Raw genomic sequence first — 25,652 nt, forward strand, 5'->3', positions numbered from 1 at the left:
TTATTTTCCTTGTTTCCTTGTTACCAACAAATAAAGTTGGTACTGGTTGCTTTCTGGGGATGAGTCAAAGAGACCAAATCCCACATCCTCATCCAACTCCTCCGACTCTTCCTTTGCTTCAAACTTGGCTGGGGCTGCAGTAGCAGCAGGAGCAGCCGTGGTGGTAGCAACCACAGTGGCAGCAGCTACAAATGCAGAGGGATCAGCCAAGAAGGACTTGACCTTTTCAGCAAGTGGGAAGGTGTAATCAGTCTCCACAGACAAAGCCAGGACCCGCTTGTACCCATCGATGATAGAATGGGGTACTTGTGCAACAGTTGGGGAACCAATCTGCAGACACACGCTGGCAACATTGCGGACACCCTCCAGGAAGTGGGAATGCAGTTTCCTCTATGACGTCAGGCACTTCCAGGTTGTAGAGGCCGCCATTATCGAACACCTGCTGGATGATCAGCCCAAAGGAGAAGGGGAAAATGGTCAGCAGTGTGGCTTCACTGGCTCCCACCTTGTCTCCAGTCTTAATCAGCAATACATCACTCAGGATTTCAATGGCGCCCTGGAGATTTTAGTGATGATGCCTAAAGCCTGGAAGGAGGTCTTTTCAGGCCCTAGACCAGTGCTCCGAGCTGGCACAGTGACTTCACAAGGAGCAATGCACCAGCACGGGCAACAGCTGGAAACTTATTGGCCAGCAGTATGTCCCTGATCTCAGTGAGGTCCTCTTTGGTGAACACAAGCCCACATTCCCCTGGATATGAGGCAACAGTTTCTCCAGAGCTGGATTGTTCTCCAGATGTCTTCCGATGGCCTTGCGTATCATGGTGTTTTGCCCATCAGCAGTATTGCCTTCCTGCAGAGGTACGTGCAGATTGGCTGCATCTGCTTGGAGCCCACACTGTCTATTCCCACAATGAAGCATTTTGGATAATCTTGCATAAGTTGGATGATCTTAAGGAAGTAGCTGGACTTCCAGCTCACCCTGTCTTCCCTGGGCATCATGGTGGTGTGTCAGGGATTGCCATGCATGGTTTAAAGACGATGTCACTCTCACAAGGATGCCTGGCAAGAGCTGTTTTGTTTTGTTTTTGATAGCAGCCATCATACTGGGTGTGAGATGATATCTCATTATGGTTTTGATTTGCATTTCCCTAATGATTAGTGATGTTGAGCATTTTTTCAGATGCTTCTTGGTCATTTGTATTATATATCTTCTCCGGAGAAATGTGTATTTGAGTCCTTTACCCATTTTTTTTTATAGAGTTATTTGGCTTTTTGTTGTTGAGTTGTAGAAGTTCTTTATGTATTCTGAATATTAACCCCTTATTACATATATCATTTACAAATATTGTCTGCCATTCCATAGTTGCCTTTTTGCACTGTTGATGATTTGCTTTGATGCAAAGGAGGTTTTCATTTTGATGTAGTACAATTTATCTAGTTTTACTTTTATTGCCCATGCTTTTGGTATCATATCCAAGAACTTGTTGCCAAACCCAATGTCATAAAGCTTTTCCCTTATGTTTTCCTCTAAGAATTTTATACTTTTAGGACTTACAGTTAGGTCTTTGATGCATTGTCAGTTAATTTTTTTACATGATGTAAGGTAAGGGTCTAACTTAACTTTTTTTTTTTTTTTTTTTGCAAGTGGATACCCATGTTTCCAACACTATTTGTTGGAAAGACAGTTCTTTTCCCCACCGAATGGTCTTCAATCCCTTGCTGAAAATCATTTGACCATATATGGAAGTTTATTTCTGGGCTGTCTATAGTATTCTATTGGTCTATATGCCTGCCTTTGTGCCAATACCAAACTGTTTTTGATTACTGTAACCTAATTGTGCTTGATTTAGAACTATATGAAATCCTATATCCATAGTCATGAGGATCTTATTTCTTTTGTTTAGCATTGAGAGATGCTTTTATAGTATTGCATATAGCTCTGAATGGTTTCATTGAAAACAATGAAAACAATAGTTAAATTGTTTTTATTGAAATATATTATTCTATTGTGCAAAATGTACCCATTCTACTACTGGTAGATGCTTGATTCTTTTCTGACATCTATATTTTTCTGGAAATGGATTGCTGCTATTTGGTCTCATCGGGTTTTAAATTCTTCTTCATAGCCACCTGATTATACTTTATAATCTCTTTTCATCTTTACAATTTCATCTTTTGTTTTGTTAAGACTTTCATCCATAGCGATTTTATATTTCCTATCTGCTGTTCTAATATACGAAGTTCTTGATGGTCTAAGTTTGTTGTTTATTGTTTATGTGGAATCTCATTCTTTTTTTAAATCTACATGTTTAAGTGATCTTTGACTGTAAGCTGATATTTGGTAGATATTCATCTGTTGAAAAATATGTGGCCCAAATTGAGGATGCTTCCTCCAGATACAATTTTTATTCACTTCTACCAGGAACTAAGGACTGCTACAAATCCACCACCACTTCTAACCCATATTTGGAGCATCAGGAATCCCAAGCTCATCCCTCCTTCCTTGCCACTTCTCCATCTTGCCACTGGCCTAACAGCTTGGTTTCTGGATTGCAGGGCTGATGCTGCAATTTCATTTGCCTCCTGTTCAACTCTACATTTTCAGAAATATCAAGATTCATTGGGTTTTTGGTTTTTTCCTTTGGAAAGTTCTCTATTTGTGATATAAGCAATATAATTAAAATTGTGTTTGATGTAGGTTCCAATTGTTTTGTAGGAGGAAACTAATGGTGCACCATCATGTCAAAAGCAGAAGTCTTTCATATGTCATTTTTTGTACATTGATATGGCATTAGCATCTTGCTTGAGAAGAATAAATGGGTTATTCTATTAATCAAACTGGGCTTTTGTTGTATTAAGTAAGGTGGACAAGACCTGGATTATCCTCAGTTGAGGACAAAAACTAAACCTGGACCACAGAGAGGATATGTAGTGATTTAGGGATGAGAAAGTAGAGAAATAGGTAACTGGAAAGGGCAACAAACTCTAATGAATGAGTTTAATTAAGTTTCTGCTGGTTGATGAGGAATGTGGATCACAAACTACCCACAAATATGTCCATAGTTAAAAGTGAATTTGGATCTACTTTGGAAGAAGCATTGAAATTCTGAATTTGGCTCTGAGGTAGGTGAGTGTGAGAGCTAGGGTCTATTACCTACATTAGGTAATAACTGGAGAATGGAACTTACCTCAATCTTATTATTTTGATCTCTTACAGAAATATCTTCACCATGTTAACATACAATGTAAGTCTCTAGTTTTCACAGCATACTAATGTGAAAATCCATTTGAAGAACATTCTGTCTTTTGCAAAACCACATTTTAAGATATTCATTAAATTACTCAGTGTACCTTGAAAAAGAACCCGCACACATACGACATTTCTCCCCAAATTCAGTGCCAGGAAAAACTTTGTCTCTTTAGAAAAATATGTTAGCTTATTTTGTATCAAACTAAATAACCCATATGTTTCCTGTTTCAACTTTTTCCCTTAACTCTCCAAAAAAATCAGCTGTAAACTGAGTAAGCTCAGCTGTGGTAAACAGTGCATCCCAGGTATCTGGTCCCATCTCTGTCTCTGGTCCTGTTTGTAAAAATAGCTTGATTATCCTTTCATTTTGTAGCATAAAACAATACATATTCATTATTATTTTCTAGGAAATATAAACAAGAAAAATAAAGAGAAAAGGGCAACTATTACTTCTAAAACCTTAGTGTACATTCTCTGATTATACTATCCCCAACCCCACACTAACTTTATTGATATCATTGGGTTGCCAGAAAGGAAACTGACTCCGAATTGTGTAGGAGAAGAAATTTTTCATTTTCTTCTACTCATTTTAAGTACACTGGCTGGGGCCCTGCAAATTAGACTGACAAAAGACAGATTAACAAGAGAAAACCAGATGGGTTTATTAACATGTGAATCACACATACACCTGGGACTGCTCAGTAATAAGTTGATGGTTAGAACTTGGGCTCATATGGCATTTTAGCAAAGAACAATAATTTTCTAGAGTATTGACGAGACAAAGGAAAAGGACTTTTAGCTTCTAGGAATGGCAAATTATGGGAAGGAAATTTATGAGGGAAACTAATGGTAGATATAGGCTAGTTTCAGCTAGGTTTGTCATAGAGATTTCTCTGGTGCCTTCCCTGGGTTGATAGAGTCTAGAGCAATCTTTGTGATTAACTTCTGACCTTTCTTGCAGTGAGGGGAGGGGACACACCTTTACAAAGTTTTGTCCTGCTTTTAGACAAATAGGGGGAAGGCAAAGAGATGTTCTTGTATCTGCTCTACTCAGTTGCTTTTGGCTTAAAATAACCCTTGAGCCAAAGTGGCATATTTAAAGTGGCAAATTCTGCTATCCTTCACTACTTAAACAATAAAAAGTACTCCTTAGAAGGATAATGATGAGCTCCCATAATTCAAGTAGAACTCCCAGGCCTCAGAATACATAGAAAACTTAGTGGCCCTTGGTCCCCAGCAATGGAAATAATGAACAAACTCCCTAGGACGCAGCCATTGGCTGACTCCTCTCCAAGCTGCCTTTTTTCCTCTGTGATGGCCAGCAGGGAGCACTGTCATTTATAAATAATAAAGACCTTATTTTAAATTTAAAATTTTAATTTATTTAAAATGTCCTTTTAAGTCAAGAGTTGGCAAACTTTTTAAGTAAAGAGCCAAATAGTAAATACTTTAAAATTTGTGGGCCACACAGTGTCTGTTGTAATTACTCAACTCTGCTGTTTTAGTAGAAGAGCAGCATAGGCTACACCCCAACAAATGAGTATAGCTGTGCCCCAATAAAACTTTATTTATAGACACTAAAATTTGAATCATGTCATTAAATATAGTTTGTTAATTTTTTTCCAACCATTTAAAAATGTAAAATCATTTTTAGTTCATGGGCCATAAAAAATAGACAGAGTCAAATTGGCCCAAGGGCTACAATTTGCTGACCCATGTTTAAAATATTTGTAGCGCAATTATCACTTAAAAACAACAAAAAAAGCTATTTCTTCAAACAAACACGTCTGTGCTTTTAGGCTTCATTATTGCACAGATTTGACCTGATAGTTCCTAGAGAACAATCATTTTTTTTAATTAATTTTATTGGGGTGACAATTGTTAGTAAATTTACATAGATTTCAGGTGTACAATTCTGTATTACATCGTCTATAAATCCCATTGTGTGTTCACCACCCAGAGTCATAGAGAGAACAATCTTAAAAAATGAGTTTGTACCCGTGAGGCCTAGCCTCCAAGTGGGCGGGCCCCCAGTGACATCTACCTCCTGGTAGTAGCCCCTGTGTAGTCCCCTCCCACTTCACAGGAGCATGTGGTAGAAGTAATGATATATCACTTCTGAAATGAGGTTATCAAGACTGTGATTTCTGTCTTGAGTACAGTCTGCCTCTCTTTCTTTCTCTCTCTCTCTGTCTTTCATCTTTGTCATGTTGTGTGGTAAGGCCCACGGGGCAAGGAACTGAGGTCTCCAGCCAACAGTCAGAAAAGAACTGAATCTTCCCAACACCCATGTGATTGAGCTTGGAAGCAGACCCACCAACCCCAACCAAGCCTTCAGATGTCTGCAGCCCCAGCTAACAGCTTGAGTGCTTGGGACTCTGCATCAAAATCACCCAGCTAGACTCTTCTGGACTCCTGATCGCCCCCCTTAAACTGTAAGATAATACATGCATACTGTTTTCAGCTGCTATTTGGGGGGTAATTTTTATGCATCCTTAGATAAATAATACAGTACCTATGTTAGACCAAGATCTGTTGGCTTGTTAACACTAGCCTCTCACATATTGCTGCTCTCAAGACCCCTCTTCTCTGACTCAAAACCGTATCTCTTATCTACGTGCCCAGTGCATGAACCCTGCTGCACTGAGGCACTCCCTGAAACTGAGACTTAACTTGAGCTTTTGCAATGTCTATGCTACATATGGAACGAGTAAATAATGAGGGGGAAATTCCCGACACATTGTTTTCCAAAAACACTGGTCAGATTTTCAGAATCTAGTGATTGAATAGCATCTTTCCATCTCAAGAAAAGAATAAAAAAGTTTATTTGCTGCTTCTTAACCTATTATGCAGCTCCCCATCTCTCCTCATTCACAATTTCCAGTACCTTTCCAGATAGTATATTGTACTTAAGTGACAATTTTGTCTTTGAGAATTGTGCTTTGATTTTCAATGTCAACTGATTTTCCTTTATAATGTACAGTAACCTATTCCACTGTTTGTTGCTTCTTATTCATCAGTATTACAGGTCTTGTGATTACTCAAGATGGTATTTTGTAAAGCATAAGATAGAAAAAGCAAGAAAATAATGGTTACTCTGCCAAGCCAATCACATGATCCTGACAGAAGCTTGGAGCTAGGTTAGTCATCATTAACAGGAAATTAATATAAAATAATATTGAGTGAACTCTAATGATAAATTTTAAAAAGGGGGAAAAGGGGAAGGTGAATAAGAGGTCCAAATTTGTATAAAACAAATAAGTCATAGGGATGTAATGTACAGCATGGGAAGCATAGTCAATAATATGATAGCATAGTACAGTGTTAGATGGTTCCTGGACTTACCATGATGACCACTTTTTTAGGTATATAAATATTGAATAACTATGGTATACCCCTGAAACTAATATAATATTGTATGTTAGCTATATTTTTAGTAAAAATCTTTTAAAAGAGATTTATCAAACTCTACATTTCAAATATGTGTAGCTTATTATATATCAGTATTACCTCAATAAAGGTGTCTTTAAAAAGAAAACAAAGCAATATTGTATTTGTGAAAAAATTATTAAAATTGCCACAGTTTTGTGTTAAAAGACATCTATTAGTAGTTATGACCATATGTTAAGCATTAAACCTCTCACCAATCACAAACAACCTATAATAATGTGCCACAGCCTGACATTCTGCCACTATTCTATGAAAATCTGAGCTACATTCTGTTGTTGAACATCTAAAATTTTAATCATTATTAATATAACCTTAGTAATTAAAATGTCAGCATCTTAACATTGAAGAAAATGTTGAACTATTTGAACAAATGAAGAAAATGACAGGGGGGAAATATTAAGCAACCTGCATCCTTGTCGCATGCATTTAACAGAGTTTTTGAAAAAAAGGATAGGGTCATGTTTATACAGTGCTCCCATGGGAAGCAAAAAGGTGGTGATGGTTTGGGTCCATCACGAGGAGACTCGGTGAATGTCCCTGTCTGGTTTGATTTGCACTAAACTAAAAATGTTTGTAGCTTGAGAACAGATGATAGCTTTAATGTGTCTTTCTGTTGGGTAATCATAGTCATACAATACCGTGAGTTTTTCAGAGAACATACTGAAGAAAATGGCAGTGACTAGTGCTTGAGTAATACATGGAAACTGTGTTTGTAAATACTGAGATAGGACAGCTTTGTGAGTTTGTTCAGTGTGAAGATGGAAAACGGTGGGGGAGGGGAGTGGAGAGCAAAAGTAAAACTGTGATCAATATCTCTAACCACAGGTGGAATATATAGAATGCTAAGCTCACATTTTGTGGACTTCATAGTATTATTTGAAAACAAAGAATAACTTCAGGCTATTGTTTTGGTCAGGCAATGTGTGTAACATTCTGTGTCCTTAAAAGTGGTTGTATTATCTTTGCCTTTTGGAAGGAATCTATAGGGGGGGAAATATGTTCTAAAATATTGGGTGCACTATAAATATTATATTAATTTTGTACTAGACTTTGACTAATTCTATTTTTATTGTGAATTTGGGTTATCCATGTTCATCTCTTCCAGTCCACCACTGCCCCCAATATTCCAATTACTTATGAGGTGACTACACCATGATTCAGCAGAACTTCAAAGGAAGTGACTCTTGGTGAGGGCTGGACTAGTCAGTAACAGCTTTAAGGAGACGGCAATATTTGACTTGGACCTTGATGGATGGGATAATTACAAATAATTCTGAAGACTTAATTCATTGATTGATTAATTTGACAAATATCGAGCACCTACTCTTTTCTAGGCTCAGTTCTATGTACTGGGAATAAAGTTGTAAATAGGGTAGAATCTCTGCCCTAAAGGTATTTCTATGCTGATTGGGGAAACAATCTACAAGTACACAAGTAAATGTGTATTTTAGAATTCCAGATGATAATACATACTCTGAAAGAAAATAAAGTAAGCTGAAGGCATAGGGTACTAACTTTAGGCTTCTCTAATGAGCTAACATCTGATCAGGGGCCTGAAAGAAGAGAAAGAACAATATGCAGACACTCCAGTGGTTTGGGCAGAGGAAATAATGGGAAGTCAGTGTTCCATGGGTGCACAGCTTGAGTTGGGGAAGAGGAAAATGTTGTGGAGATGGGTGTTGGTGATAGGCGGACAATAGCGATTGTGCTTAATGCCATAGAACTACACTTTTTTAAAATGGTTAATTTTACATTCTGCATATTTTACCACAATTTTTTCTTATAGTTCTATATTAATATCAGAAAGAACAGAAGCCATTTCTATGGAATCTAGTTTTAATGGAATATTTATTTATATTTGTGGAGAAAACGTGAGTACTGCTGCCCTGGCTGTTCACAGATAACATCCATGGCAGGAATAGCAAGTTTTATTTAGACGCCAATTCCTACGTTAAATTGGTCTAGAACAAATGCAAGCGAGAATTAATGTCAGGCTCTCCATCACTGAGTCCGAGTCTGCACCATCACTGTGTAAGGGGGTAACCAGATTCCCCCAAGAGTCTAGCAGACACAAAGGAGGCCTATTGCTTATCCCTATGGCTACAGAAATCCTTTGGGCCTAAGGTAGGACCTGGATTCTTCAGAATTGGTCCAGGAGAATGGCTTTGTCTTCAAGTCTAGCAAATCAAACAAGGAGGGGAAGTCCTAATATAAATACAGAGTGAACACGTTGAGATCCCTGATGCTAAGACATCCTGAGGCAGGAGAAGGATGGTACATCACAAATCAATACATTGACACTGATTTAAAAGTAAAAATAAGAAATAATTCCTGCAAATGTTAAGCTGTACCTGAACATAGGTCGAATGAAAAAGAAAGTAAAAGGTGCTGAGTTTGGATTTTACATGTATGTACACAGACACACACACACACACACACAAACACACACACATAATTTAACCTTTTACTATATTCATCAGATTACTTCCAATAAAAGGTTGTAGCAGTTATATTTTTCTACCAGCTTATAATACTGCTGATTTCCCTACATCTTTACTAACACTGAGTTTTAAGCCTTTTAAAATGTTGCCAAGCTGCTAAAGCCAAAAATAGTTTTGATATCACTGATTTAACTTGCGTGTGTCTGGCTCTTCTACTAAAGATGGTTGAACATCTTTGTATGTGTTTATTGACCTTTGCATTTCCACTTGATAATAATTGCTAATATTAGAGTCAGGCACTAGAATATGCATCCTCTCATTTGATCTTCTCAACAAGCCTAGCAGAGAGACAGAAATCTGCGTCCTCCACCCATTTTACAGATGAGTAAACTGTTTCCAAGAAGTTATGAAACTTACCCAAGGTCACACAGCTGGCAAAACAGTAGGGAGGGGGATTTTAACAAACCTGATTGCATTGCTTCTGGGCTGAACCACTACGCAAACTGCCTCTGCTGCCAGGAACATTTTCAAGCCATTCCCTCCCATCTTACTCATACTCCCTCCCTTCTGGTGAAGTCAGAACAACTTGGTTAAATCAGCACATATTTGTAGGGTTCCTTTGCAGAAGATACTATGATAGACATCATTGGGTGAGCTGAAGAAGTAAAGCTCCTGCCCCAAAGTCTTATTGAGGAACCAAAATACATTATATGTAAAGAGATAGATAGATAGATAGATAGATAGATAGATAGATAGATAGATAGATAGATAGATCCAGATCTATTTAGCTAGCTATATATCTTTACATTAATGTATTATATATCTATAGATACAGATATTTCTCTCTCTCTCTCTCTCTCTATATATATATATACATATATATATATATGTATCAGTTTTTTAAGGATATAATATACTGTCAGCAAGTATGGTATGATCAGCAAATCTATGCAATGTCAGAATATCAGAGAAGCGAATAATCACACAAAATTCTGCAGCCCTGCAGATTTTAATACTGTTCAAAATGGTGTAGGGAATATTGCAAACAACTCTGGCATGAGAGCTAAAGCGGATTTCTTTTTGTAGAATAATGAAGGAAATAAATAACTCTCGAGGCGATGCTATTTGTAGAGACAAGCAATAGTAACCTGGGTAAACACAAACTACCAAACAGGCCGGTCCCTGCTCTCTCGTCCTCAGGAAGCCGCTTCTCCACGCCCAGGTGTGTTCTCGGCCCTGGTACTATCCACCATCTAGGTGGTGCTGAAGCAGGAGCTCGCTCTCTGAAGTCATTCCCAATGGAGCCTTAAAACCCTTGGTCTCCCCTTGCTTCCAAAATCAGGATCTGTCCACCGACTTCTGCTATGAAGTCTCTCTAACTATGCTTACTATGCAAATCTAAACTCTGAGGTGTCGGACGGAGTGCTCTGCCCAAAAGCTTTTATTAAGGATCCCTCCTCTTGTCACCAACTATGCCTTCAACACAGGCCAGGGTTAATAGCTCATCCATCGGGATCTGTAAATATATATGTGATGCGTTACACCATGTCACTCGTGGGACAAGGAGACACATAATGGAAATACATATCCACAAGAAGGTGGAGCTCCTTGGATTGATATTGCTTGTTTTCTTTTGCTCTTCCTTGCGCATTTCCTAATCAAGTGTGGTTTGCAGTCCACATTAGAAGGAACTGAGTCTTCCCTTGGCCATTTCCCCTAAGCTTTGGAAAGACTCCTATTTCCTGAAATTTAAATCACTGGCTAGCGGTTTCCTGCTCCGCTTCCCGTCTCCCTTTCTCCTCTCGGTCTCCTCCTGCCTGCGTGGATCCGGACCCGCGAGCAATGGTGTCCACAGCCCTTTGCTGACGGAGGTGGTATCCCGATTCCCAGATCTCGCTCCTTGGTGTAGTGTCGCTGAACCCCAGTACTACCCTCTTCTCCTACCGCCCCGCGCCGCTCTAGGAGGAGCCTGAATGTCCTCCGCTCCCCTAGCTGAAAGGGATTATGGTGCGTAAGCAGGGTTAACTCTCTCGCCCCCAGCTACGCTCATCGGCCTGTGGCCTGCGGGCCGCAGGGATCCCCCCGGCGCGGAGAACAGCCCCGGGAGCGGGGGATGGGGCGGCTCGGGGCCTCGGAGCTGACCCTGCCGCGCGCTTCCTCTCGGGGGAGGGGACGCCACAGCCTCGGGACTTGCTCCTCAAAAGCCCAGACGGACGGCCGCGACGGCCAGGGCTCCAGAGGCAGCCTCCGCTCCGCCACCCCCCGCTCCCTCCCCGCGCTTCCTCTCCGCCCCCCGCTCTCCAGCCGCTGGGGCGCAGCCGGCGTGCTCCTCCGGCCCCCAGAGCCACCGCGCCCGCCCAGCGCCCAGCCATGGGGGACCTGCCCGGCCTGGTGCGCCTCTCCATCGCGCTGCGCATCCAACCCAATGATGGCCCGGTCTTCTTCAAGGTGGATGGGCAGCGCTTCGGTCAGAACCGCACCATCAAGCTGCTCACCGGTTCCTCCTACAAGGTGGAGGTGAAGATTAAGCCCAGCACGCTGCAGGTCGAGTGAGTGCGGGCGCGCGCCGCGGATGCCCGGCCCCGCTTGGGGTACGCGCGGGACACCGAGGCCCCCGGGGCAGCCCGAGCCTCCCGGGCCGCTCTAGGATCGCCCGGTGCCCGGCGGGACCGGGGGTTGGGGGTTAGACGTCTGCTCCCAGTCCCTCTTGGTCCTCTGCTCTGCCCAACGCTTGTCTTTCCTACATTCTCTCTTCCCTCCACCCATCGCGAGGTGAGATGTTTAAAACAATAACAGAAAGCCAGGGGGTTAGGGTTATATATTTTTTTTCCTTGCAAATTTCTCATCCCTTCTGCCCAGCCATCAGCGCGGACGCCCAGGCGGCCGGGGCGGTGCAGATGGGAGCTGCTTGCCGCGGGATTCACCTTCCGCAACCCGGGTGCTCCTCTCCCAAGTCCTGGCGTCCCGCCCGAGTCTGACCGCGAGGCTGAAGGAGGGAGAAAGGCTGAGGAATGAAGTGTAAATGCGGGGGGGGGGGCGGTTATTGGGGCTCCCTGAGGACGCTCCTCATCCGCCCTTACGTGGCTGAGGACCGCAGGGCTGGAGGGACACGTCAGGGCGCAGTCTCCCAGGCTTGGCCTAGTTTGATGGTTTTCCGTGCTGGGTGTTTTTCTTTTTCTCCCGAGTTGTCTGTTCAGCCTAGTGATGATGGTGCCTGGGATTAGCAACATCCTTACAACAAAAAGATGGGTTTTTAAAAATTTATTCGTGGCAGAAATGGTCTCTTCCCTGCTACCACAGTTGATGCACCCAGTAGACCTCGGGCTGGAAAGTCAGTGAGGTCAGGTGTGGTAGCTTATGGGCAAGTATCCAGGGGTGGAGTCCTTTACCTGTCAGCCTCCACCTAAACCTGAGGTGAAGTCTAGTGTGGAAGGAGGAAACAACCATCTCTATCATCTACCAGATCCTGAGCCTGGGGGAGAGGAGGAGCTTTGCATCCAGCAGACACCTTTTATAGCTTGAGTGTCCTCGTAGCCATTCATCCAAGGACCTAGAACCAAACCTGGCTTGTTTCTAGTGCTCTTGGTGCATCCATTTGTCACATCCCCCACAACTGCCCCATTACCCTCCTGTGTCCCGGTGCTCTGTGCCTCTCCCTATGATCCAGACTTTTCTCCCGTTTTTGCTGGCAACCAACCTCTTCTCTCAAGTTACCTGTTTTATATCCATTTTCTTCAGGGTAGTTCTCTATTTTTCAAACTAATCTAAAAATGAATTTGTATTAATGACAAAACTATTTTTTTTCTAGTTACACTTTAATTTTGTCAAGGGTTTTTCAATGCCCTAACCCAATGGTTCTCAGACTTACGTGATCAGAATCATGTAGAGGGCATGCTAAAATATAGATGGCTAAGTCTCATCCTAGAGTGGGGCTTAAGAATTTGCTTCCTACTGGGTTGGCAGGTGATACTGCTAGTTCAGGGATGACTCTTTGAGAACATTACCCAAACACAAAGGAATAGTGCCAGTGAGAATTTCTGGTGGTGTGACTGGCTTGAGAAGGAGTACCTCAACTCACAGGACCCCTGATTGTTGGAACAGAAAAACATCATTAGAGAATTAGTTTAGTGGTTCTCAACCCTACCTACACATTAGAATCACCTAGAGAATCTTAAAATAAATTTACCTGTGCCCAAACCACACCCCAGGCCAACTGACTCCTAATCTCTGGGATGTGTGATGTGGCCGGGTATAGGTAGGTTTTTCATAGCTCCCCAGATGAGAAGCTAAAGAGGAGGACCACTGATAGAGTCAAAGTAGGCCTTTTGTAGCTATTCTGGATGTGAATACTGAGGTCAGTCCAGAGATTAAGTAGTTGGTCTGTGGTCACATACGTGGTTAGCTGCAGAACCCAAGCCTCCTGAACATTCAGTACTTTCTACCCCCCCTACAAGGTCTCCTTTAGCCATACCCTGTAGAATTCCTGCCGCGGGTGGTGGTGCAGACCAGCACAGGGGGCCTAAGTGAATTCCTACCATTTGTGGTCAACTCAAGTCCATTGCAGGAACATCTCCATTGGTGGTGTGCTTGTCCCACTGGAGCTGAAGTCTAAAGAACCTGATGGGGACAGAATTGTTTATACGGGCACATATGACACAGAAGGTGTGGCCCCAACCAAGAGTGGAGAACGACAACCCATCCAGATCACAATGCCGGTAAGGCCTACTCGGGGGTGTTGGGTTGCGGTACCAGGGCAAATGGAAACCATAGAACACAATCACTGTCTCCCTCTAAGAAAAGGTATAAAAGGAAATGTTATGAAATTATGAAATATTATCTCAATTCATGGTTTCATATTAGAATCTATTTGTCCAGAATGTCCCAATACAATTAATTAAATAATTCATGCTTCTCCAAGAGTCAATTTCATGGTAATTTCTTATATGGTAAAAATTTTAAGGCTCTTTCTACACTTTCTAATCTAGTGCATCGATCGGTCTATTCTTATTCCAAAGCTACATTGTTTTAAATACATTGCTTTTCTAATATGTTGTAAATAAAATATGTATTTTGCAACTGACTGCCTTACTGAACTTGCTTACTAAAATTTTTTAGCAAATTATCCTGGGTTTTTCAAATAGAAAGTAATAAACTACACATAACTGTATCAATTTCTGATTTTTTTTTTCCTTACTGCATTGGCTAATGTTTCTAGAATAATGTTGCCTGCTAGTGGTGATAAGTATTCTTGTCTTCAGGGTTTCACTAGTAGGTACAATGCTAGTTTCAACTATTTATCAAGTTAAAGCATTCTTTTTCTAGTTCTCTAAAGGTATTTTTTTAATTGGACAATGTGTTAAATTTCATCTAATTCCTTTTTCCATCTATGGAGGTAATTTACTTCCTTTGATATATTAATGTAATAATTATATAATACATTTTCAAATACTAACCTACCTTTATTTCTTAAAATAAACCCCACTTTAAAATTATGTATTATTTTTTAATATATTGCTAAATTCAATGTCTAATATTTTATTTAGAATTCTTAGATTTTTATTAAATTTTTTATTTGCTTGATTTGTCAGCAAACATACGTGAATTTTTTATGTATCAGACACTGGTAGAAGAGTGGTGAAAAAAATAGACATACCTGGCTTCATGGACCTTTTAAGCTAGAGAAGGAAAACATACTTTATACATGATTATCAATAATAAAGCAAATAATTGTTATTATTATATAAAATGCGGTGAAAACGTAGAGATGCCTTTGGAGCATCTACCAGAGGTCTTATCCTAGTCCAAGATTTGGAGGATGGCTTTCTTAAGGCAGAACTAAAGGATGAATAAGAGTTGCAGGAAGAGGGAGCACATAAGGAAAGAGGAGCTAGTAAAGTCAAGAGCTGGAAGAGAGCATAATGTGTTCTAATGAATGAGAAAAATCCCACATGGCAGGGGCAGAGATTTAGGCAGGGACTGACCCAAGATAAAGCTGGAGAAGTAAATAGGTGTTGGATGTTACAGTACCTTCTTTCCTGTCAGATTTATCCTAAAGCCTATAGGAATTCATTGAAGGTTTTTACATCAACTTTGATATAAATTTACATGCAATAAAATGTCCCAGTTTTAAATGTGCAGTTACATAGGTTTTAACGCATGGATAATACTATGCAATCATCACCCCAATAAAAAAATATAGAACATTTCTGTCACCTGAAAAATTCCCTTATGCCTATTCGTAATCAGTCCCCCAAACCCTAGCCTACCTGAGCTTTTCTTCTCAATAACAGTTTTAACTGCCTAGAATTTCATGTAAATGGTATCACACTGTTGTGTCTGACTTCTTTCTCTTATCATAATGTCCTTGAGATTCATTCACATTGTTCTATGTATCAGTAGTTGGTTCCTTTTATTAGTGAGTCGTAGTCGTTGTATGGGTATACTGTAGTTTATTTATCCTCCAATAAATGGACATCTGGGTTGTTTTCAGCTTTTAGTATTATGAATGAAGCTGCTATGAACATTGGAGTATAATTCTTAGTATGAATACATTTTCATTTCTCTTGAGCAAATACCTAAGAGGAGATTTGATGAGTCACAAGGAAAGTATATGTTAACTATATAAGAAATATCCAGACTGTTGTACCATTTCATATTTCTACCAGCAATGTATGAGAATTTTACTTGCTTTACACACTTAATTATGTATCAGTCTTTTAAATTTGGAAATGCAAAAGACCTAGAAGAGCCAAAACAATTTTGTTTCATTATCTGTACTGTAGTCTTTAAATCAGGTTGCATAAACATTCCAGCTTTGTTTATTCAAAGTTACTTTGGCTAGTCTAGGCCCTTTGTATTTTTATACAGATTTTAGAATGAGCTTATCAATTTCTCCAAAAATTGGGATATTCATTGGTTATGCATTAAATCTATAGGTTAATTTGGAGAAATTTGACACTTTAATATTGAGCTTTCTAATACATGAATATGATATCTCTGTTTGGTTCTTCTTTAATTTCTCTCTATAACATATTACAGTGTTCCCTGTACAGACTTATATATATTTTGTTAAATTTATCAGCATTCAGTTTTCCAACACTAAGTATATGAAGTTAGCTGTAGGTTTGTTTTCTTTTTGGTAAACTCAGGTTAAGGAAGGTTCCTTCTATCGCTAGTTTACTAGTTTTTATCATGAATATGTTGCAAAATGTTTTCAAATATGTTTTCTCGATCTTTTGAGGTGATCATATGGTATTTTCTTTTTTGTTCTGTTCTATTGTAGATCACCTTGCTTTTTCAATGTTAAAACAACCTTGATTCCCAAAATAAATACTATTTAGTTATGGTATATTCTCTGTATATGGCTAGATTTGATTCATTAATATTTTGTTGAAGATTTTTATATCTATGTTCCTTAGGGATATTAATCTGTTGTTTTCTTTTCTTGTAATGTCTTCATTTGGTTTTGGTATCAGAGTAATAATACTGGCAACATAAAATGATTTGGAATGTGTTCACTCTTCTGTTTTCTGGAAGAGTTTGTGTGGAACTGATATAATTCTTTAATGTTGGATAGAATTCACCAATAAATGTAAGTGTTTTTACTTTGTTTGAAGGTTTTTAGTTACAAATTCAATTTCCTTAGTTGATATTGGGTTACTCAGGTTTTATTTCTTCAGTTAATGTTTGTAATTTATCTTTGAAGTCATTCATTGATTTCAATTAAATTATCAAATTTATTGGCACAAAGTTGTTGATAATCCTCCACCATCCTTTAATGTCTTAGGATCTACAATGACGTCCACTCTTTCAATCTTGATATTCATGATTTGCCTTTTTCCCCCTCTGATCAATCTAACTAGTAATTTAGCAATTTTATTGGGCCTTTCGAAAACCCAGCTTTGTTTTCATATGTTTCACTGTCCATTTTTCTATATCATTAATTTCTGTTCTTATCTTTATTTCTTTCCTTTATTTGCATGGAGATATTTCAATTTAAGTATAAGACACATATACATAATATTTACATATGTAACATTTTATGTATATATAAAATAAATGATCCCTTTGCATGTTGTACAGTTCTAGTTTTAAGTAGTTTGACTATGGTGGACCTAAGTGTGGTTTCTTTGTATGTCTTTTGCTTGGGGCCCATTGAATTTCTTGAATCTATAGGGTTTTTTTGTTGTTGTTTTGTTTTTACCAAATTTTGGTTATTTCTAACCATTATTTTGTTAAAAAAATTTTTTTCAACTCCATTCTTTCCTTTCCTTGGAGTACAGGTATTTAAGGTCCTGTTCAAGTCTCTTCAATTTTCTTTGATAGTTCTTTAAATGATCATTTCTATTGATATATCCTCAAGTTCACTGAGTTTTTTCTTTTATCATTTCCAGTCTGCTATTATGCTTATCTTCTTTTTTTTTCTATTATATTTTTCACCTCTAGAATTTTCATTTGCACTTTTTATAGTTTCCATTTCTTGAGATACCATTTGTTCACTGAAACCATATTTCCTTTTATTTCTTTGAGCATATTTATAATTCCTGGTTTTAAATATTTGTCTGGTAAATCCAGCATTTGGCCCCATTTAGAGTAAGTTACTACATAATGAATTTTTTTTCCTGAATATAGGTTATACTTTCCTGTTTTGTTACGTGTTTGGCAATATTTGATTAGAAACTAAATACCGTAGGTAATATATTATTGACTCAAGTCAGTAACTCTAAGTTAAGTTCAAATATCATTCTAGTAATGAAAGCCTTATATACCCTTTAATACTATTTTATGACTTTTGTCACCAACATTTCAAGCTCAAGTATTATAAATTACAGACACAATCACTGTTTCACAGACAACAGGGAAGTCTTAAGATGTCCAAGTAAACCCAACAGAGTAGTTGAATCCAGCAATGGAAACTGGATTAAGGTTATACCAGAGCAATTTCTTATGAGTCTAAAGTCACTTCAAAGTACATAGTTTTTTTGGATTTTTAAATCATTGGATAAATAATGCTAGGATAATTGGCGATTTGGGAGAAACATCACTGTTGTGCTTTCCTGATACCGTACTCCAAAACATATTTCAGATAGATCAATGAGTTATCTGTAAAAAAAGCCAACTTTTTGAAAAATCAAAGAGAATTAATCTGAACCTAAAAGAAATGGAAGAAATCCAAAGGTAAAAATTGAAAATTTTGATTATACACAAGGTAAAATTTTTGTCAAATATCATAAACAAAGTTAAATTAAATTTTCATTAAAAGGTGATTTAAATTAAAAGGCAAATGACAATTGGTGAAAAATGCTGTGTTGCCTTGATTTGTTACTGCCCATGCAGAAATTGCTGCTGCCGTTAGTAACTTCCCACAGCCCTTTACTGCCCACTGAAGCTCAAGCCAGGAAGTAGTCAAATGCCATCTGACTGAGATTAATGCCAGTGATCTCTTTATTCAAATAATTCCACAGGCCCTGGTACTAGGAGTTAAGAAAGCATTACCCAGCTCTAAAAGCTCACAACCCCTCCTTCAAACAGAATGTTGACTTGTGTTTTAACATGACTAATTCCCTACTCAGTCCTTCCAAGGACAGAGGCCAGATGGAGAAGCTGTCTGCACAAATCATCATAAGGTTCCCCTTCGGTTGGCCCTCTTTAGTGGGAGACTGGTGGGAGTTTGGAGGAATAAGGCAGGGAGGTATATTAGCTTGTTATGAGGCTGTTTGTGTGGAGTGGAGAGCCTTATGCAAGCACTCCCAAATATAAAAGTTGTTCCTCATGTCAGCTCTGTCTAGTAATTTGGCAAGATCTGTAACTTAATACTGCAAAGAATTCTTAGAAATCTATAAGAAAAAGATAACCGTAAGACAGGGAAATAGAAAACTAATTTTAAAACATAAATAGGCAATTCACAAAAGAAGAAATACAAATGACCAATAATATATGGAAAATGGCTGAATTTCACTATTTGAAAAATACAAATAGGGTAATGCCAATTTTCACCTACAAAATTGGTGAAATATTAAAAACATAGCAATTGTTCAGTGCTAGTATTTTTCTTTATGAAATGTAGTGGTTTTAGAAATGATAGTGTATCCTGCAAACTTGCTAAATTCACTTATTAATTGTAGTAGCTTTTTATTAGATTGCTTAGTATTTTTCTGCAAGCAGTTGTTCATCTGTTAATAGTGACAGCTTTTACTTCCCTAAGGAGTCTTGCCTTTGGTACTGATTCAAAACTCTAATACAATGCTGAATAGGAGTAGTAGGAGCTAATAACCTTGCCTTTTTTTCCATCTTACAGGGAAAGGTCTCAGTCTCTTACCATTAAGGGTGATGTTAAATATAGGTTTTTTTCTCATCAATGCCCCTTAATCAGTTTGAAAAGCTTCCCTTCTATTCCTAGTGTGCTGAGAGTTTATCATGAATGAATGTCGAATTGCCAGATGGTCTTTCTGCATCTATTAGTGTGATTATGTGGTTTTTCTCCTTTATTTTGTTAATATGATGAACTTTCTTGCTCCTGATATAATATCCTTATTATATATTTCTAGATTTGATTTATTAATATCTGAAGCAAATAAAAAGTATAAGCCAATCTTATGCATAAATCCATGAAGAATTTGTATCTGTAATTTTCCTTTACTTGTAATATCGTTGTCAAGTTTTGGTATAGGGTAACGTTAGCTTTATTAAATGAATTGAAAAGGGTCCCTTCCTCTGTCTGAAAAAATTTATGTAGAATTGGTATTTTTCCCCTTAAATATCTGAATTTATCATTGAAGCCACTTGTGCCTAAAATTTTCTTTCTTGGAAAATGTTTAACTACAAATTCAATTTCTTTAGTAGATAGAGGTCTACTGATACTTTGTATCTTTCAAAGTATTTGTCCATTTCATTAAACGCATAGGTATAAGGTTGTTCCTAATTTAAGGTCTATAGGATCTATAGTGATATTGTCTCTTTCTCCATCTGTTCTTAGCCAAAAGAGAAGAAATTTTGAGCTAGATTGTGAGATACCCAGGAAATAAAACCCCAGAGGAAAGAATAATAAGGAAGAAGGCTAATGGGAAGATAAAACAACTAAAACATGGGAAAGAGGAAATTATATGCATAATTAGCAACAGTTAAATTTTCTACACCATGACCTTGGATCCAACATGAAAAAAGAAGAAACAAAACCAAAATATGAAGCACCTAATATCCCATATCTTTAGCTATAACTGTTGCTGTCGGCAGATTTCTATTTTGGTCTCTTGTGTTACTTAGAACTCTTAGATGGAGACTTTCTTAGTTTTAAGGTTATAAGTATAGTACCGTAAGTTTTTTCTTACCTCTGGTCATAATCTTAATTTGTTTTTTTTACAACCAATTTTTGTCTATTTAAAAAAAAAGGGCCTCAGTATTGTTTTTTCCTCTTACATAGCATGGTTTCATGCTGCTTCCCTAGCTGGTGTTGGTAAAATATTTTTTTAATTTAATTCAGTTATACTTAAAGTGTGGAATGCCCTGTGCTGGTCAAAAACAATAATACTAAACCCTCTTTAAAAGTCTTGGTGACTTATAGACTGAGATTTCATTTTATTCTTACCACCACCACCAGGTTGTACATACAAGTTGTAATATTTTCATTAGCACATACGTCTCCTTAAGAGAATTTGTAAAATCCCTAGGAGTTGAGGAATATATGTGTTAATTTTTCATGGATGATAAATCCATTTTACCATCTAAAATATTCTTTCTAATTATAAAAGTAACATTTATTGCAAAAATATCTGAGTAGAAAATGACTCAATTTCTTTATTTAGAAACTCTGTTGTTAATATTTTTTCATTTTCTTTTTTCTGTACATCTTATTTTACATGTTTGAGCTCATACTGTATATAAACTGTTTTAACCCATCTTTTCCTGTTTACATTGTCCTAATCATTTTCACTCATCGTTAACAACTCTATATTCATGTTTAATGGATATATAAATCCATCACATGGATAGGTCGCCATTTTCATCATATTTTCTAAAGTTGAGTGCTTAGATTACTTCTGGTATTTAGAAATTTTTGCTTATTTGATAAGTGAATATTATCTCTGTACAAGTTTCATTTTTTGAATTACTAATATTACATTTGAATATTTTTAGATGTTAGCCATTTTTTTCTTTTTAATGAACTATGTTCCAGCTTTATCCAAATGTTCTTAGGAGCTCTTAGTAATTAATTCATAAATTATTGTATATTAAGGATATTAACTATTTGGTAATTCTTGTAAATATAGTTTGACTTAACATTTTTTCTGATTATAAAAGGAAAATTCAATCATTAAATTTTGAAAATACGAATAAGTACATAGACAAAAATAAAACTTATTAACATGTATAATTTTAATTGAATTACTATTAGACATTTTTGTTGTTACTCTGCTTAGTTCAGGTAATATATAAATAATAGAAGAAGTTTATTAAATGTTTATATTTAGAATTTCTACATAGTATTCCATTATATCGATATGTTGTAATTAATGTCTGACAGATGGACATTTAGTGTTCAATTTTTCACTACTCTAAACACTGTGATATTCTTAAGATAAATTACAAATAAAATTTCTAGACCGGAGTATATTCACACCTTTCACTTGATACAAATTATCCTTCCAAAAGGCTGTAAAATTCAGTTCCCATTGGCAGTGTTTAGAGTACCTGTTTTTTTTTGTAGCTGGCTAAAAATCAATATTTTTATTTTTTGATCAATGTTAAGGTAGAGTTTATATATAATAAATGTACCCTTTTAAAGAACACTGATCAATGAGTTTTGACAAACATGTACATATAATACTCACATAACCACCACCCAATCAAGATGTAAAATATTTTCATTACCCCAAAAACTTCCCTCTTGCGCAGTTCCATCACTCACTTCCTCCAACACAGGGCCCTAGGTAACCACAGATATTTCCTGTCAGCACAGATTTTATATGTATATATGAGATTTTATATATAGATATGAGTTTCATACAGTATGTGTCCTTTAGAGTCTAGATTCTTTTGCTCAGGATACCAGTATGTTCCTTTTTATTGTTGAGTAAAATGCCATTTTATAGATATACGAAATTTGTCTATCACCAGGTGAATGATGAAACATTTGGGCTGATCCTGTCTGGGCTATTGTGAATAAAGCTGTTGTATACTTGTACAGGTCTTTAAGCCAAGACTCTCTCAAAAGACATACTGCATTTTCTTATCTGGGAGAAAATTTGTGGACTCTAGGTATATCACCCACTGTTTCAAGTCAAGCAAACACCCCAAAGGAAAGCCAAATCTTGTTTTGGGATTAAATTAGCAGGATGAGGCAATGGTGCAAGATATAATTTTGAGAGCATCTTGGAAAGCAATCTGGGAAGCACCTGATCACCCTTGTTCTGTAGCAGCCACAAGGCTCCTGCTGCTCACTGCCCTCCCCCTCCCATGTCTTCTGGCTCCTGACAAGTCTAAGAACCCTGCCAAGTCAGTCCCTGTCCCCTCCCATGACAGGGGAGGGTCAGAGGAGAAAATAAGGACAGGCATCATGCTGTTGAATGCCAGAGCCCCTAAATAGCTCCAGGAGCTGGTAGCAGGGTCAGGCTACCCCACAGGCCACTTGAGCAACTGCCCAGTGGCCTCTAGGGTATTCTGTGCCCTCTTCTCAGCTACATGAGAATTATGTGCTTATGGCTCAGAAGAGTTCAGTGCAGTGATTTTCAGGGCCTACCTTCGGGAAGCAGAATGCAAACTTCTTGAGAACAAGAATCATGCCTTATACAAAATTTTATACATGCAAGGCATTTAGTAGGTACTAAAATATAGTTCTGGGTAAGTTACAATCAAAGCCTGAGACATGGGCTTGGATCTTGACTTATAAACACTCAGTAGTATTTAAAAGTTAAATTAGGGTCTTTAACAGTGAAATGCTTTCAACAAAATTGTTTTCCCTGGAATTGAAATTAGCGATAGAGGGCAATTGTTATCTTATGTTTAGTTATGTTGTGCTTATATTATTTTGTACAGCTGTCTTTTGAAATAGAAACCAAAAAAACAATCATTAAATATTATCTTCTCTTCTCTTCCCAATCCCCCTTCTATGGCAAGCTCTAAAATGTTGAGATTCTATGAGTGGTTTCCAGAAATTAAATTTGGAAAAACAGATACATTTGGAGAGTTCGTTTTATTAAGGGCAATATGATAGCGAATGCCACTCATACAATGAGAATAAGATTTCATAGAGCGAAAATGGTTCACCCACAGCTTTTCAGGAAAATATCTCCCTTAATAATGAAAGATAGTTCGTAAAAGGCCAAGGTTTGCCAACCCAAAACATATTGATTGATTACAGTTGAAGATGCAGGACCTCTGTCACTAATGTTGGCTCTCATCTATTGCTCATGGCAGAATGACGTATTCATGGGGTGTGTTTGTCTTCCTTCAGTTCACTGACATTGGGACCTTCGAGACGGTGTGGCAAGTCAAGTTCTACAATTACCACAAGAGAGATCACTGCCAGTGGGGAAGCCCCTTCTCTGTCATTGAGTATGAGTGCAAGCCCAATGAGACACGCAGTCTTATGTGGGTGAACAAGGAATCTTTCCTTTGAAAATGGCTCTTTCTGATGTTGCTGGACAATCTCTTCAGAAATCTACTTTCAGATAACCCAGCACAAGCCTTCACCAAGGCACACCACACCGTTGCTGTTTCCCATCGGGTGCCAGTGACCTACTAGCCCCGATTATTTTGAAAGTGTCATTCCCCTCTGATGCAATGTCCCTGACAAAAGATCGTGACGTGCCGTCCCCGAGAAGATCCCTTCCCGTATTCTGTGTTGGTGTTCCTGCTTCCGGTTGTCCCCAGTCATGCTGTTGGCCGCTTGTAAGGACCTCAGTGGACCTGGCAGGCGTGTCCCATACTTAACGGTTCTACTGAATGACTGTGGTATTTTGTTTACAAGTGGAGTGATTTTCCCTCTTTTGTGAAACGTGAAATAAAAAAATAACAATATGACTGGGTTCTCTTGCAAGTGTAATATGGTAACATGCTAACTTGCAATGTTTTGCAGCTCTCACAGCAGGCTTTGTGAAAATGTAATACAAACAGCAGTGAATGGGACTCGAACGTGCATCCTATAAACAGCTTAGCTTTTTCAGCGAAGAATGATGACAAAATAAAAGGAGAAATATTTAAGATAGATGTACAATGTATTAAAATTCTTTCAAGTAATTTGAGGTTTTGTGCTGTGGCCTAGTGGAAATGGGAAAGAACATGGTTTTGGACCACTGTCAAGCGAGGTGACAGGAGTTATAGGGTTGTCTCCTTGGCAAGTGACCCTAGTGTTATATTGATGGCACCCCAACATTCCCCTTCACTTGAACTTTGTAAAACTGTGTATGGGACTGTAATCAACTTTTGATATTTCTTAATAAAGGTGTTGAAAATCATATCCTGACTTGCCTTCTTAATTTGGGCAATATGTGTTTAGCAGGTGGGCCTCTGCTCCAGGCCAGCTCCACTCAGATCTCCACCTGTGCTGCAGGGTGACAGAGGGGGACAGACCTGGAGTAGAATTACCACACTTACTCATAGGTCAATTCTGGCAATTTAATAAGAGTGCTCTAGCCAGCTCTGACAGAGCCAGTACAGGCTCGGACACTTGGTGGGCAATCAGAAAATGCTTGTCCCTGTCCTCTCTCCATTCCTCCTTCCGTGGTGAACATTGCCCCATCAGCCAGCGAGGTCGCTGAGCAGTATGAGGACACGGTGCTATAATGGTAGGTGTACATCAGGGCAGACACCCCCTTGCCTGCTCCCAAGGCACTGCAAGGTACCTGGCACAAAGCCTGTACTCCATGAAGTTTGAGGATGAATCCCTAAGAAGGAAAGAAACTGCCTCTTCAAAAGTAACATACTAATTTACACTAATATTGTAATATTAGGGAACAAGGAATCTTGTTCAACTAGATTGAACCACAAACCCTATTGTGTTGGAAAAAATTAGTTGGAGATGTGGGGTTTTTGATACCTGTAAACCCTTCATGTAAGACTGTGCAAGGCAAATGGGAGTACTGTAAAGAGTCATTGTATCGTAGAACTGAATGTGGAAGGCTAGCACCGAAACGCTTTCCACCTCTGTCACTTACCTGCAATGAAGCTGTACGGCCAGCAGAGCACAGCAGTGTCTTGGATGTGGACTAGCTGTGAGCTGGCTTAGGAGAGCAGCACACTTCTCAAGTCACCGTTTTTCAAAAATAATAATGTCTATTACAACGACCGCTAAATGTAAGCATTAACCCATTCCTAATGACTGGATTTTAAACACCAACACTCAATTATTTAAACAGACATTGAGATATTTAAAACAATGTATTTACTACAGACAGAGGCTTAAGTTTTCTTCCTGAATATCCAATAGAAATGCAGTGATCAGAAGGTGGGAAAATATGAAAACTACATATTTTAATCTGCTGAAGCATTTGATTAGCAAATAGTTTCATTTTCAC

At 38.3% G+C, this 25,652-nt stretch overlaps 1 protein-coding gene and 1 pseudogene across 4 annotated transcripts; one reads left to right on the forward strand and one right to left on the reverse strand.

Moving 5' to 3' along the window:
• LOC308505994 (large ribosomal subunit protein uL10-like) lies at positions 1-999 on the reverse strand (annotated as a pseudogene). Its single transcript has one exon. The product of its transcript is annotated as a large ribosomal subunit protein uL10-like (transcript).
• A 9,965-nt stretch (positions 1,000-10,964) lies between these two features.
• On the forward strand, positions 10,965-24,593 carry CNRIP1 (cannabinoid receptor interacting protein 1). 3 transcript variants are annotated; one of them, XM_081068086.1, is made up of 4 exons: positions 11,199-11,690; positions 12,001-12,159; positions 13,706-13,856; positions 23,591-24,593. In XM_081068086.1, the coding sequence occupies exons 1-4, from the start codon at positions 11,512-11,514 to the stop codon at positions 23,753-23,755; spliced, it is 654 nt and encodes a 217-aa protein (XP_080924212.1). In that variant the 5' UTR covers positions 11,199-11,511; the 3' UTR covers positions 23,756-24,593. The 3 variants fall into 3 exon arrangements, with proteins under 3 accessions (XP_080924213.1, XP_080924212.1, XP_080924214.1); XM_081068087.1 differs by lacking the exon at positions 12,001-12,159 and having other exon boundaries at positions 10,965-11,690; XM_081068088.1 differs by lacking the exon at positions 12,001-12,159 and having other exon boundaries at positions 11,233-11,658; positions 23,591-24,586.
• The last annotated feature ends 1,059 nt before the right edge of the window (positions 24,594-25,652 follow it).

Source organism: Rhinolophus hipposideros (assembly GCF_964194185.1).
Source record: "Rhinolophus hipposideros genome assembly, chromosome: 12".
NCBI classification, from domain to species: Eukaryota; Metazoa; Chordata; class Mammalia; order Chiroptera; family Rhinolophidae; genus Rhinolophus; species Rhinolophus hipposideros.

What these genes read in the sequence shown, in the direction of transcription:
- CNRIP1 (XM_081068088.1), top strand. Translation starts at nt 11,255, where the DNA reads ATGGGGCGGCTCGGGGCCTCGGAGCTGACCCTGCCGCGCGCTTCCTCT. An exon ending in GTTCCTCCTACAAGGTGGAG is followed by an intron (nt 11,659 to 13,705) that starts GTGAAGATTAAG and finishes AGTCCATTGCAG; the next exon opens with GAACATCTCCATTGGTGGTG. An exon ending in CCATCCAGATCACAATGCCG is followed by an intron (nt 13,857 to 23,590) that starts GTAAGGCCTACT and finishes GTCTTCCTTCAG; the next exon opens with TTCACTGACATTGGGACCTT.